Source organism: Chaetura pelagica, unplaced genomic scaffold (genome assembly GCF_000747805.2).
Source record: "Chaetura pelagica isolate M959 unplaced genomic scaffold, ChaPel_1.0 scaffold104, whole genome shotgun sequence".
NCBI lineage: Eukaryota > Metazoa > Chordata > Aves > Apodiformes > Apodidae > Chaetura > Chaetura pelagica.
In genome coordinates, this window is record NW_009953786.1 from 10,584,435 (window position 1) to 10,600,740 (window position 16,306).

A 16,306-nucleotide genomic window follows, 5' to 3' on the forward strand; every position below is an offset into this window, starting at 1 on the left:
AGTGTTTGCCACACACAGAACCGCAGAAACAACTGCACCCATCCAGTCTGGCTTTGAAAACTCCCCTGGTCCCTCAGGGATTGAGCTCAAGCTCAAGGTCATGAAGACCTCCTGTAACTCTGAATCCTGAAGAGAAGGTGGCAAGTGAGGACAAGAAGTTTGGACATTGCTTAGCACTTCTCAGCTGCTATAAATCGTACTTTCATAATTATTAAATCACTACTTGGACAAGAAGTTTACATAGCTGCCTACTCACAAAGTTAAACCATTTCCAGCTTCTTGCACCTTGTTATGTCTTTGCCTGATAGACAGAAGAATCCATGTCCAAAACTTCTGGTTTGTTCCTTATGAAAATACTGAACAAAACATTAATCACCTGATTTTTTCCTTTTCAAGCTACATAGAATGGTCTCCTTGACTTGCATTATAAAGAAGGCAATCTGTCTTTTTACTATTCCTGTGCAAATCCTCTCCAATGGACTATTATTATGTTTTGTTTCTGAGGCTTATTATTTAAATGTAAATGTGCTGCACTAAAAATATATTCCACTCATATCAGAATTTCCAGAAGAGAGTAAAAAAAATCAAATTATTATACATAAATCTTACTGCCATTTTAGTTTTATTGTGGACTGATGTAGTTCTTCATAAGCATATAACTGTGCAGATTTGCATAGCCTACTGAAACCAGAAAAAAAAAATAGAAGCACCTGGTTGATTAGTGGGGTTACATTAAGTGGTAGCAGCCAACAGCTGAACACAAATATATCATACAGGGTTTCAATTAGTGAAAAGACTATTCACTAAAAAGGTCCTGGAAAAAGACTTTGATACTATGAGCAGTCTCCCACTTTTCACACCTGAATCATAATACACTGCTCTCTCCATCACCTACAGTACCAAAGAGAAATCCTTCACAAACTTAACACATGTGGGAACAGGACTGACCTTGTTTTACATCTTGCATAGAAGGTGCTAAGTCTAGTGCTAAAGAGACTGTTCATTATTAACTACAAAAACACTGTGACATTAAAGTAGAATTAAGAAAAACAACCCCAAGTCCTCTCAATCTTTTGACAGGTCTGCTGCAAGAAAGATCAAGTTGAAAAGGACGTACCATTATAATAAACCACTTAGATTAGCAGCTTGCCTAACAAACAGAAGCTTGCCTACTCTTGACTGGCTTTTTTTGTGCTAAGTGTGCAATATGGCTCTGCCAGCCTAGCATCTGTGCAGCCACCAGCCAAAGGAGACCAGTGACTTGCCTTGCCTTCCTTGGCCACATACTCCCACCTTCTTATTTGACAGATCTTGACATTTATCTTGCCCCATAGTGAGCCAGTTCAGGGAGTTAAACTGGCATCTAAAAATAATTTTAAAAAGAAAAAAAAAAGAAGACGACAAACAGGAAAATGGAGCAGGCAGCAGGAAGCCATCATGAGACAAGGGGCAGGTGTACATCCCACAAACTGTTGGACACCAGCACACTTCTGATTGTCACATGCTTGAGACTGCTAGCAGAAAGCTGCTGTATTAATTAAAGACATTAGAAGATTCCTAATAAGCAATTTCTGGCCAATCTAGCTGTGGCAGTTTAAAGCACTACAACTCCCCAGTGCCATTGTCCTTTTCTCCTGCTGCCAGCAACTTTCCCTGTAGTAGAACTGGACCAAGTGTCTTCTGTAAGCTGCACACAGCCCCAGTCCAGGAAATTACATGCATCCACTTTGCCATTCCTGCACTGAGGGAAAATTTCTTCTACACTGTTTTTCTTCTAAATTAAATGAACTTCTTTGTCTCCCTTAATGGAGAAAATATTTTAACATTAAGTAAAAAAAAAATCCCAATTTAAAGCTTACTGACTTCTCACATCCTCCCACTTCTCAAAGCCTTCTATCAACAGAACTTTACAATAAAAGATAAAACACATTTGAGCATTTTAGAAACTCCTTGTGTGCATTTCTGGGAAGGGGCCAGGTAAATGAGTAGCCACCTGATTAGTAACAGGAAGCAAACGTGTCTGCTCTGCACGTTTCTTCTTGGGTAAGGTGAACAACGGATGCAAGAAAACACACAGCTGTTTGTATCCATGGCTATTAATTGCCAGCGGATGTAGTCTGAAGAGTTGCCCATAAAAATGTATGAGCGTACACCACAGTTACTCAAACACCTTTGGCCTGTTGTCTACTGACCTTCTGAATTGAGAATCATGGCTGGAAACTGGAGATTCCTACCAAGAACATGCAGATACATTGAAGTTACACTTATCCACCTTCAACAATTACCTTTTTTATGCATTTGTATAAGACCATTCAACCTGATAGTTTATCAAGCATCTATACCAATGCTTTTGCTGATTTCTTTCAAATCCATTGAACAACAGAACTCTCACTTATAGGGCAGCTAGACAGCAATCCATTACATAAGAGATTCAGTGTAACATTTGAATGCTTAGCTTTTGCCAATGTTAGAATAACACAGGCCACAAGCCTCTACTCAGGATTAACCCCCTGCTTTCTTTCACTCCCCTTCCCGAACCTGGTCAGTTATAACACACACAGCAAAAACCACTGCAAGCATTGTCCATTCTTTGAGTGTGAACTCCAACAAATCTAAGTCCTGAGCTTGCCACTGTTGCTACTGTCACTCTTCCTTAAACCCCATTTTTTCTGTAAGTAAGACTTAACAATTTTTTTACTGCTCTGGAGACTCTGCTCAGGAAAAGCTGTTCATGTACTTCTTTCCCCCTTACCACCACAAAGCTATCACAATTTACACTTAAAACAAAATGGAGGTGGGACTTTCCCAACTGGTTGCAAACCTGGCTGTGTAGGAAGCTTCCTCCAGTCCCAGAAAGCAAAGGTGTTAATTACTGAGAAACTACTTAGAAAGACTAGCTGGAGCCATTTGAAGCTTAGCAGCACAGGGCCACAGTATTCAAAAACCTGGTCCACAGTATCTTAAGAAAGTTCTTTAACAAAACCTGCAGCATTACATTAAATCAGCACACTTTCACCAGAACAGCCATTTCTTTCCTCCCATCGCAATGCTCTATGGCATGTATGCCTTTTAAATCAAGTGATATTACTAGAAGAGGCTGAAACAAAAAAACCAAAACACAACAACAACAACAAAAAAACACACAAGCAAACAAAATTCTGTGATAAATCTGAAGCAGCGCTTGGTTGGGGGTTCTTACTGTTGTGTGATGCAGCTTGCCATGTATTTGTGAAATAAGAACTACTCAGCAATAATCCCTTCACTGGTCAATAGGCTGGCTGGAAGGGATTTACCTCCCCCCCAGACACTTGTCAACACCTACCTATTTACAACTAAGTCCTCTCAGCTGTAACTCACTAGGAGTATCCGCTGCTTAGCTTTGACACAAGGAAAACCTACAGCAGAGATGGCTGCCACAGTAAGAGCACAAGGCAATGCTAACTGCTAGCAAACTCACCCTCCACTCAGCTTGCTACAAGAATTAGCATTTGCTATTCATCCAGGATCTCATGCAAAACATCTCTGAAACTGGAAGAGTTTGGATCAACTATAAATGCAAATGAAAAACACACATGCTGCATACACACATGAAACTATCTCCTTATTTCATTTATATAATGTGACCTGCTCTAGCAGGAGGGAAAACACTGCCGAATCAGTCCACCAAACTCACCAACCTGGGGACCAGAAGACTGCCAGACATGACGGCTGGGAAGAGGAGGACCGAAGAAACTGGGAATAGACCATTTGCTTCCACAGTACCAACCTGCTATTATACTGAAGAACAGCCTCCCTTATTTACTGTGCTTACTTGCTCAACACTCTTTTTGTTTCCATCCCTGGTGTGAAATACAGGTGAACTAATCCTGTAGAATACGACAGGTTCAAGTTTCATTGCTGCCATACACAAAATAAAACCCCACACCCCGGGAAAAAAAAAATAAAAAAATTTACATATACCCACAGTTCAAACACCACAGGAAACCTGGTACTCAAAAGTCACTGTATTATACAGAGTAAGTTCGAAACACATTTACTTTACTAACTGCACCAATCCCTAAAATCCTCTCATTGACTATATGAACAGCCATACACTGCAATACTTCAAGAAGCCAAACGTTTTTTTGGGGGAGGGTAAAAAACTGCATGAAGTACATGCTAAAGCTACAGTGTTTAAATGTGTATTTTAGTACATGAATGCCAACAGGCATGCATACAGCTGAAATGAAGTGATTGATTTTGAGGAAGCCCAGGGGGAAGACAAGGAGGGTGCAATTTCTCAAAACTTGATGAGCTAAGGCAGTGAACCCATCGATCCCATTACCGTCTCATGCCCTGTCCTCACCCTTCTGCACATCCTTTGTCCACCCAATATTCCTGGCAAAACTCTTTGCAGAATCCCAAGATAACCTGGATCAAGGAAATACTACATATTCAGCAACACAAAGTAAAAAAACCCAAAAGGAAATAAGATAAAGACATTGAAACACTCAACATGCTGTAATACAGCTTAAGAGAAGGAGCCCAAAGAGATCTGTCTGCAAGGGGGAAGTTGAGGGAGGAAGAAAGTAAATAATAGTCTGTGTTGGGTGTAAATTGAAACAAAACAGGAATGTTCTTCACAGCAACTGCAGCAACAAACACAGTATTATGTCAACAGTTCAAGATACATGAAGAACTGAAATGACGGCTTGTCTTCCAAAAAGCCAGAAAGGTAGTTTTCATCATAGTTTCTGGTTTAGCGTGGGGTTTTTTTGCTTTTTTTTTATCAAAAAAGGCACTGAGTTCCCCATTATTAAGCTGCTTCTCAAGTGTCTGAATTTCCACAGCCAAAAACTAGCAAATATTCATAGAATCATTTTGGTTGGATAAACACCCTTGAGATCACTGACTCCAACCATTATCCTAGCACTGCCAAGTCCACAACTAAACCATGTCCCTAAGCACCAAATCTACGTCTTTCAAATACCTTCAGTGGTGGTGGCTTAAATACTTCCCTGAGCAGCCTGTTCCAGTGCCTGACAACCATTTCAGTGAAGAAATTTTTCCTAATATTCAATCTAAACCTCCCCTGGCACAACTTGAGGCCATTTCCTCTTCTCTTGTTTTCTTCAAAAGGATTTTGCCTGCAATACTCAAATGCCACTTCTTGGGACAGTGATGTAGCAATCTCACCCATTTCTGAAGCTGTACTGTGTAGGGCACCAGAAGCAGAGAGAACACAAGGGACAAGACCTCCTGCCCCTTGCCAGCCCCAAGATAGAAAGCAGATGCCCCCTCAGGTGCACCGGCAGCTGCTCATGCAGTCATGCTGTGAACAAGACATGAAAACTCACACAAGCTGAAAATAACAAGCCCTAGCAAAAAGTCTCAATCTGTCTTCCTCTCACTGTTATTTTTAATCCTAACCAGCTCCTTGAGCATACCCGTGGCGTGTCGGTTCAAGGCATGGAAGCAGTTGTGTCAGTATGGCTGAGGAACAAGGGCAATAAGTAAATGTAGAGGGCAGCAAATATTCCTTAAGGTAACATGCAAGCACCTACAGTGGATGTCTCCTAAACTTCTAAGCAGAAAGCCTCCATTGTATCTCCTAAAGCCAAAAATAAACACACAAATGTTTTCCCCTGATCAGCAGCAGGATGCAATAAGCTTTACAAAATTTCTACCAGTATAGAAGGTATGACAAATTTCATTCTGATACACCAGAGAAGCTATGTGGGCACATTGACTAGACTTAGAGTTTGTTGCTCAGGGGTAGAAAAGGTTGTTGGGACTTGGGCTGGGGCACACAGGAACAGGAGAGTGTCCAGGAAAGCACCACTCTTCTCACCCCATTGGGCTTCTCAGCAGAACCATAAGGTCACACAGAAAACATGAATAACTCTTTTGTTTGAACGAGAACTTTATTTCATGGTTCATTTTGGCCTGAGACTAGGATGCAAGGAGTGTGGAGGAAAAAGGCTGAGAAAGCATTTTCCACTTCTCTCTTTCAAATGGCATTTTTCAGACAGCCTGTTTTGCTTCTTACTTCATACAGAGGACAATTCCCAGCCTCCTGCATTCTCAGCATATTTTCTGTAATAGATTGGCTTGAATTCTACTATTTTAACCTACCATTTGCACATTCAGGGTAAGAACTCTTAAAAGTTCAACAAGGACCTCTTAGCTGACTTCTAGGAAAGAGGAGACAGCTTGCTACAGTAGTATCTTGAAGTAGTCATTTGCAACCAATATTCCCCACAGTGCTTTATTATACAGTTTCTTTTCTCAGAAGCAACTGGTTTCTTCTTCTCTAACTTGATGTGGTTTCATTCACAGAAAATTAAAAACAACAACAGTAATACAAAATACTTTGGTGATGCTTTCCTTGAAATTGCACACACATACATGTTGACATGCCCCTGAGAGGCCAAAGCCAGGGGAGGAGGACAGAAGGCAGGAAGAGAAAGAGTCTTAAGGCATTTAATTTAGCAATCACCTACTACAAAACAACTACTGCTTTTCCATGCTTTCCAAAACAACAACAAGAATCATCTACACCAATGGATTAGGTAAAATTTACTGTATCCTCACTGTCACTAGAAGGACTCCACACTGGAAAGTCTGTTCAAGGTAGGGCAGTTTGTGTAACCATACCCTCCTGATAATACAATCAAAACCTTATAGCACAAAAAGGACAAAACAGAAACACTATACTTTGATCATAATGCACTACTGACCTTTTTCTTGAGGGCCCTTCTTCAAAATCTGAAGAACTAACATCGTTGCTTGTTGAGGACACTTGGGATGCATCATCCTTCTCATTCTCCAGCTGTTCTGATCCCGGTCCTAATCCTTTAGATTGGCCATTAGTGAGAAGTCCTGCAAACATGACAAAGTAGCACACAATATTCAAACCTGCATTACCAGTGCCAAATGGATTTTATAATAATTTACATGCAACACTAGCAGTAAAGAGTTGATGGCCAAAGTAACCATCTTGCAAAGAGATATGCTAGTAACATTCATGGAGGTATCCAATTAAGAACCTGTCTGATTGTATGTTTCCAATTTGGATAACTGTAAGACCCCAATCCCAAATCACTACACTACAGGTGTTTGCAATCATATGTATAAACTTACACATCTCTTACTCAAGAAAAGACACAGCTTAGAGCAATAAACTCAACCCTGTTTTACAGATCTGTTGACTGGCATAGACAAGAGCCTTTTGTATTTCTCTGTAGATCAATATAAAATTAAGCTGCCGTTTTTGTCATTGCCTTGCTCTTCATTCTGCTGCTTCCAACTACTGGAATTTATGCCTCTTTTTAAAAAAAAAAAAATCCTAAACCCCAAAGGGGTGAACATCAAACATCTGTTCCTTAACTCTGGTTCTTCTAGCCAAATGTCACTCAATAACAGAAACTGCAGAATGCCAGTAAAGGTGTACGAGGCAGGGAAAAAGTCTGCTACTGCTGCCTTCCCTTTTTAATCTTTTCTCTCCTGGAGGAATACTACAGCAAGTAGAGTCACACAGATGGAAGAAAGCACTGGGCCCTATACAAGCATCATGTTTAACAAATTTTGCATATCCTACAAAAATTAGTAATATAATTTAACTCTTACAAATGGCAGGCAGACAATGAAGCCACTCAGACTTAAGGAAGAATTAAAATAAGAACATATTCTTCAGAAGGCTTTGAGACAAGAGGGAAGAAAATTACTAAAAATTTTCTCATCTCAGTATTTACTTGGTGTTTTATAAGCTTATTACCAGAGGAGCTACAATTTTATCCAGAAGAATGCTTTCCCATCTCTCCACCAAAATACTTTTGCAAATGGCGTAACAGAGCTCTGCTTCACAGCTTTATTTCCTCAGAGAAACAGTGACAGGACTTTCCTCCCTCAGTCATTTTAGTCCCCCTTTTCATAATTGCAACTCAGAAAAGAAAGCAGGGAAGGGGCTGATCCCTTCCAAGATAAAATAGGCAGCAAGGCTTAAGAGTACTAAACCAAAAATGCTCGATAACAACAGGAGTTCAAAATTTCTATCAGTGTTACATTACCACTACACTATTGCAGACCTCTCTTTTCAGGGAAATCACTGTTCAGCACTATCAATGCACTTATTGCATAACTGAGCAATCAACTAAGCTGAGCTTCAAAGAGACACCAAAGCAAGAGCAAGGGATCTCTTCCAGCAAGCTGCCTGCTCCAAATACTGGTGCCTTGCCCACAGCCAAATGCTCCCTCACCACAAGGCCATTTAATCACTGCTCGCTTGGGCACTACAACTGAGTGTGATATGTCATCTGCTAGTGGGCTCCGAATCTTTTAGTGCTTTTGATTCCAATCCAATCACTCCAATTGCTGACTTTTAAGCAGCCTCATCCAAAGTCTGCATCATATCACTTTCCTCTTTTTCCAATCAAATCATTCTGAAATACACCAGATTTATCTTGACTTGCTTTCAGAAGTGGCTACATGGTGGCCACACACTGCAGATTTTGTACACTGTTTTCAAAATGCTACGTACATAGCAGAAGTCTGGTGGGTTTTTTGTGGGGAAGATACAGTAAACTGGAAGCTCAGTTTTTCTTTTCCTAATATGAAGCCCACAAAGCAAAGGTTGAAAGTAAGCAATTTTTTTTTTTTTTTGGCATTAAAATGTTGCTTCTAGCCAGCTTGAGACTGGCAGGGAGAAGTTAAATTACCTAATTTACATTTTCACTTGCCTTTTGTTAAATTCCTTTTGAAAGGAATTTGTTGTGACCCAACAAATACTACAAATTTCAGAATCAGCGCATGATACTACAACAGGGTTTGTCATGTAATACAATGATACCAAGTGAGGTGACAGCAACCCTTCAAAGCACTCCCGAGGAAACGAGGGTGACCTTTTAAAAAACACTGAATAGACTATATTTCTACGCTGAATTCACCCTCACTAGAAGCCCTAGTGCACAAGTTTATTCTTAAAAAAGTTCCAACTTTTGCTTTGCATTTTTCCATGAAACCACTGCTGATAAAATTTACAATTTTTGAACTCCAGAGAAGTCTAAATCAAGCATATCATTTGAGGTCTGATACTCTGTAACTTAAATCTCACAGCAGAATTTGATTAGGTTTTCCAAAAGCAATATTTGTTCTGGAGACTTGCCATATGTAAAACCCAGCAACCTGACATACATGAGTCAAGAAAATCACTTTTCAGGTTGTCAACTTGCAGGCACTTGGAAGGCAATTTTCATTCATCCTTTCACCCTGCCAAACCATCAGGGCACTTGGGAGACAAGAAAGATTTGTTTCCTTTAGGGAAAAATATCAGCTTGTCTACTATTATTCATCATAACCAGCACCATCCCGAAACGCAGTAATATTGCTGATAACTGAAGTTTACTATCATCAGCTGAAACCAATTAAAACAAGTGCTCTAAAATGGAGGCATAAAACTAAAAATGAGAGATACTGATAAATAATGGGAATGGGTGTCAAGTTCTACAGGTTTTCAGGGCCAGCATAATTGCAAAATTCACTGCGATGTGATGAAAAATACAGACAGCCACAGTCCATAGCCTACTTCCAAGCACTGGAAAGAGCACACGCTGAAGTAGGTTGTTATAAAGTTTATTGCCATTCAATCATTTTTATATCAAATGCATTCCGTTTGCCCCCAGATACCTTTTCCTTCAAATGCCACTCCTGCTATCTCTAACTGCGATAAACCACCTTCTTTTCTGCTGCACATCAGTCGAGCTATAAAGGGGCTGCAGGTCCCAGCATGAGGTGCAGACCTCCCGGTGACACTCAGGTTCCCCCATGGTCAATAATGAGTTGACATTCACTCATGGGACATACAGATCTGCTGGTGCACTGCAGGAACGGAGTTGTGCACACATCCAAACACATGGGTTTGACTCTCCAAAGTGAGCCAAGCTACAGGAAGCAGCAAGCATTCATGTTTCTTAAAAGCTAAGTACTGCAGATGTGTACACATATAAAGAGGGAAAAGCAACTGAGCAAGAAAATACTCATTTGCATAGTCTGAAGAGCTGAACCACTCTCTAATCCTGGCTACTTCAGAGCACCCAGCAACAGTCAAGTAACCAGCATGCCACCAAGAGCCAAATAAAATCAAAGGGATAAACAGTTCCTCCTCTAGTGCTTTTTCTATGGTGGTACCCTACAAACTCTAAATCATGATGCTAGCAAGCCCTGACTCATGGCAAAGCCCATGATGGGTTACATTCTCAGCTGCTGCAGAGCTGGCAGCAGCTGCCTGCCTCTTGCCCACTGGGCTCATCTCAGCTCCAGCTCTCACTGCCTTCTCCCCTGGCAGCTGGACTCATGACCAACCATAATGTTTGAATAACTAGGCAGAATAAATCAGGACCAATAAAAATAGATCTTATTCCTGTAATATAAAGTGTTTGTTTTACCAGTCAAATTAGACTTTTTAATATTAAAAAAAAAATCAAAACACCCAAAACCTCATCAAAATTAAATTTGAAAGTACGTCAACTTGGATTGTAAATCAGTATAGGATTTATTATGTGAAATAATAATTTATATATACAGTGAAGCAATGTATACTTGCTGCCAAAGTTTAAAAGGAACTGAAACACTGAATGGCTCAAAGTTACTGAATAAACAGTCTTTTAACTCAGTCACTAAAAATGAATTATTTAATTACATCAGAAACACAGAAACTCGCATATCAAATGACATATCTGGTCCCTTAAATACAAAGTCCTGGCTCTAACTGATCAAGACTAGATACTTTGGGAGAAAGGCTGATTACTAATTTCTAGTAATTAAAACTCCTAGCTTAAAACTGAAACATGGAGATCTTAACATCCTTTAGAAAGTGTCAACTTCACATTTTTGCTGAATTCTTTTTAAACTTCTGAGTAAGCTGCAATTGCAAACTGCAATTTTAGTTAAACGCTGCTTAAAAAGGAAAAAAAAAAAAACAACAAACAAAACAAACAGCAATTGTGAATATTATATCTACTCTGGTACAAGGTGGGGAACGCAGAAAAGCCCTTTCTGCCTCCTGCACCCCAGTCATTATTGAAGAGACTTCTATCACCTCCTCTTTATTTGCCTTCCACAGCCTGAATGTTTTCAAATCTGTCTGTTACTACAAGTTTGTTTGTTTTTTTCACATGCAGGATGGGCTCTGCAATGAGCTGAACCATATCCTCTAGGATGATCCAGAAGACTACAGATACAGCACAGCTTCATAATCTTTGCAGAGTGTGCTCCCTCTTGTTCCCACTGCATCTCACTATCCCCTTTGCATCTTGACTATAGTTGTCAACTGAGAGGAGGTCTTGCTGAGCCTTCTCCAGCAATAGCCACGTCCCTTTCACCAAAAACAGCGTGTGTAAAAAACATTTAAAGCTGCTTAAAGAACCTACCTCATAACAGCCTAGCAAGTAAGACTTCATATTCCAGTGCAGGCAGGCCTTAATTTATTTTGGTACAGATTAGCTAATCTTACAATTTTTTATGATACATACTTTCAGCAACAATCTACAACTACTCTCAAGCCACAATCTAAGCTATCCCTGGTCGTCTGGAGAGATGGCTAACAGGCACCTGCAGGGAAGGTCTTAGGAGCACCTGAATGCATAATGCAAAATCACAGTACCCAGGAATGCACCATACAATCAAACAGCATATAGGTATAAATACACAGGGTGAAAACAGAAAGCAGCAAACATAAGGGAAGATGGAAAAAATGCAAGGGAGGGTTTGGGGTTAGTTACTTGTTTTTAAGAATAGAGGAGATTACAATTATTGGTGTGTTCTTCATTATTAAAGTTACTGAGTAATCAGGAAACCAAAGAGGAGCATCTGAACAAATCTCAGTATCGTGTTTACTTGCAAAAACTGGTTGGGTGAAGGGGCTTTCACAATGTTCCCAAAACACTATTTCTACATCATTTTATTCTAATGCCAGCAAGGCATCTAAGCATGAATATTTCCATGTTCTTACAAGAAGACAGCAACACTTATTTTAGTTTGCCGCTTCCCAGTCCTAAGGCGGCTTAAGAAAAGAAATAACATTCAGTTGTATTTCCAGTCAGTTCTCCCAGTCAGAGGCAACCCACAAAGCCATCACATTAGAAAAATCAGCAGTCACCACCACACAAACACAAGCCAAAGACATGAAAAGTATTAACTGACCTAAATAAGAGAGATTTCAACATGACTGCATTCATACTTTTCTATACAGGATTAACATCTATAATCAGTGAGTCCACACAGTTCAGGGCTGCACATCTCAGCTATATGTAAAATGCTGCTCCCAAGTGCTTCTTGACCATACAGGGACACCCACTTCCCACTGCCAAGAAATACTGGGTTTGCCTTCTCTCAGCACTCCCCTCCTCCCTGAACCCTGCAAGTTGAACCCTCGGGGCTGGTACAAAGGCCCAGTTTCCAGGGCAATTGGCAAAACAAACACAAGTTACAGGAAGTTAAAAAAGTGGATTTACTCGAAGCAGCATTCTCACAGCAGTGGGAAGACTTATTTTTGAGAACATGCAATAGCATGGACTGTAGTTATGTAGGCACAGAGCTAAAGCTTTGCTAATTTGTGGAGTAACATGCCTATCAAAACTTCCACTGTGATTTTCATCTTTTTGTACTGTCCTGTTTGGGAGAGCTGCCACAAATATTAGAAAGCTAGGTGGTTAATCATCCCACATCATGGTCTGACAGGTTTGTGTGAGCTGAACATGGCCAAGCTCTTGGGTATAACTGCACCGTGAAAGAGCATCAACACTAGTTATATGCCTAAAATACAGAGGGATACAAAACTTCTGCTACTAGCTTCTGCTCTTTAAGTATTTATTCTGGCCCTTGGCTTCACATAGGTAATACCCTATATGAAAACCAACATAATAATAAACTGATGGCTTCCCTACACCTCTTGTTTTCCATCCACCCAAGAATTACAGAACTTAACAGGTATGTTATGAGCTATAATTTTACACAAAAGTTTACTTGGAAAAGTATTGTTAATGAACAGTCCTCACACATTTTCCAGAAGTTCTAGACAAATAGCTGCAATACAACACAAATAGCTGCAATACAATACAAATTCACATCTTGTAGTCTGTAAACCCAAATTTATCTTCTAACAACAATGTCCCTACTGATTAGACTACGTGCTGAAACACTACCAAAATCTTGGTAGGCATGTGAAATAAAACCATCTGATGCTAAGTTTAAATGTACCAGTACCTCCAAAACATCTGCACCATGCATTAATCAGCATACTGTACAGCTACTGTATTTAGCTGTTGTATAGCTATGCACAAAAGATAATTTAGTTTTATAGTGCAAATGCCATCTGTCACATCATCACAGCATGACAAGGTATCACATTACATATTAAATAGACAACATGCCTCGAAAATAAGGCCTGCTTTCATGCCATGGTTGTCTTAGAGACTAAAAAACGGGGTTTTCCTGCTAGTAACACTTTAAAAACATTTTTCTCTGGGATAAGAGATAGCTATCCCCTACTTTTTTTTAGGATGCCTGTCATAAAAAAAAAAAAAAAAAAAAAAAAGGTATTTTGATCTCATTTGGTAAAGCAAAACCCCAACAATTTCTTTCTCTAAAAAAAACCAACACAATAAAACAACAAACCCCACAGCATGAAACAGTCATTGTTTGTAACGTGTGATGCCACCGTGATGGTAATTAGCAGTATGTGGGCTTTTCAGATGACAAGCCACTGGACATTAGGTTGATTGCGGTAAATAACAGAGCATATGCATAAAGCAATACTGTTATGCCAAAAACTGTTAGCAAATAGCTTGTACAGTCTTCATAAATGACTAGAAGAGTGCTTTTATATGTAGATATACATCATTACTGTGGAAGCCAAGCATGAATGACATTACAGCACAAGATGTGTTTGTCAGCCTGTCAAAAGACAAGATCACCAAAGAGAACTGATTAAAAAATACAGGTTGAAAGAAGCTACTTACTCCCATTACATCTCCATCCAAAATTGTTATTAAGCAAAGATGTTTATGTGACTGTTGCCTGCATATGAGCTCGTTACCAAGTACCTCTTAGCAGTGCTATTGTTCTGATGTTTCAACACAACACTTCTAAGAGTCTTTTGTTTTTGTTTGGAGGGGTTTGGTTGGGTGCAGTGGTGGTATTAAACTGGTAGAAACAAGAATATTACAGTAAAAAATGAACCTAATTTAATTTTGCCAGGAAAATACCCCAGGCCATAGGACATACTTCAAGACTCAGTTTTATTTATGAAATACACATCTGGAAGAAATTTTAAAAAGAAAAGCATCTACCAATGCCTGCAACTTATCATATACCACAAAAAAATCTCACCTCAAGTCTATACTTCTGTTATTTTAGAAATATTCAAAGGGACACACCTCTTTGATTAAAAGTAATTTTTTCACTTAAAAGTACACAAAATTGTGACTCCCTGTTTCCCCCAGGGAAGGCAAATAACCCCTTCTGGCACCTTATTCTTTTTAAGGCAGAAGGGAGGTCATCAGCCTGGGCTCTGTGGTGGCATAGCCTGGACAAGAGAGAGAACACGAGTACCAGACAGGCTGAGCAGCAGGGTAGGTGTGCGCAGAGAGGTCAAGCAGACAGCAGCAGTAATGCTGACTCCAAAAATTTCTGGGGGAACAAACAGATCTCTCCTACGTACCCTTCCTACAAATGCAGAAAGCTGACTAAGTCAGAGCTTCAAACCAAAAATACATACCTTAAAATAAATTTAAAAAAAAAAAAGAAGAAAAAAAGAAAAAATAATAATGTGGGGAGTGTGTGTGTGTGTGTGATGGGGGGAACTCAAGAAACAGCTGCCCCAGGTCCCTAAAGCTAAGGCTGTCCCAAATGAAGTAGAATAGAGAGGAGGAAACAGAGCTGATGGGCACCACCCTACCAGCTGCTCCTTATCTCTTACACCAGCACCATGATGCCATCGAGCTCCTACCAATTGCCCCTGGAGCCATATGATAAGAGGAGAGCAACAGCTTTTCTAATAAGAAGATAGTAGGCTGTGTAAAGGTCATTAAGTTTTGACAGTTAATTTTATAGTACCATAAGCACTCCCCTTTAGAACTGGGGAAACTAGCACCTAATACTCTTCCTGTGTGTTTCCAAGGAATCACAGTATTTGACACAGGCAGCTTGCACCTAGCTCTGTCCCCCAGTTCTGCTTGACTGCAGTCAGAAAGCTTGAGAGGAACAAGCTGATTTCAAATGCAGGATCATAGCTACAGACATTTGCTGTTTGGAGAGATGTGGATAGAAAATACATTAAGCCCTTTACAAAAGCAAGGGAACACAACCACCAGGAAGAGAGCTCAGTAAGGACTTGGGGACCTGGACTCTGTCCAGATGCAGCTACCACCCAGCAGCTGCCTGTGGAGAGGTCACCTCCCTCCCCGAGCTCACCCACCTGTAAAATAAAGGTCGTGTGATCAACCACCACAGTGAAGGGCAAGGGAGAGGTACAGACGGTAAGCACAACACGAGAGTGGGGTTATTATTAAAATCCCTCAGTGGTGTGTGCCTCATGCTGATCTTGGCGCTGGACACAGTGGCTTTATTTCTCCCTGAGGAGAAAAAGTGCCCTTTGATTTGCAGCTATGTCGGGGGCATCTGGCCTACAGGACATATTCTCTCATTTGGTAATAACATACACAATCTGGAAATGGAGGTAAACAGGCATTTTATCTGAAATTACAGGCACAAGCAAGTCCACAAGTGTAATTTATCTCTATTTAGTTCAACGATAGCAGTGATAGAAAAATGGGCATAACCACTGAGAGAGACAAAAGTCTAAGCTCTGAGGTATTAACAAAATTATCAGTGACATATGAATAAATTATTCTCTGTTTTTTATGCTAAAACCATCGTATCTTGTTTATCCTGCCTTTTCTGAGGAATTTTATGGTTGAATGGAGAACCAGTAGGGTAACATCCCTCAAGAGGAGTCAAGGAAATCCTCAACACGCCTGTGAAAGAACGTATTTGGTTTTAAACTTCTTTGTTTCTTCCACTTTTATTTGGTTTAAATCTATTTGGCAGTTATTTGGATAAAAGTTACTGACTCCGTTTCTAAAGCATTTTTGCCTGTTATTGTCTTCATCAATATGTGTGGGAGAGTGCATGGATTATTCTGGTAAATGAGAATTAAGTAAAGCAAGCTAGTCAGCATTTAAGTCTTTGTCACCTATATGTGAGCATCAAAAGAGAGAAATCCCTCCCCCTTCTAAATCACTTTCACAGATCCATCTTAACTGTAATAACC

The 16,306-nt window shown here is 40.0% G+C and overlaps 1 protein-coding gene across 1 annotated transcript in view; it reads right to left on the bottom strand.

The window, feature by feature from the left end:
- JARID2 (jumonji, AT rich interactive domain 2) overlaps positions 1–16,306 on the bottom strand; it is a 226,055-nt gene that overhangs the window by 93,470 nt on the left and 116,279 nt on the right. The window contains 1 exon segment of the mRNA XM_010000948.1: positions 6,720–6,861. Within this exon segment, the coding sequence (XP_009999250.1) occupies positions 6,720–6,861 (142 nt within the window).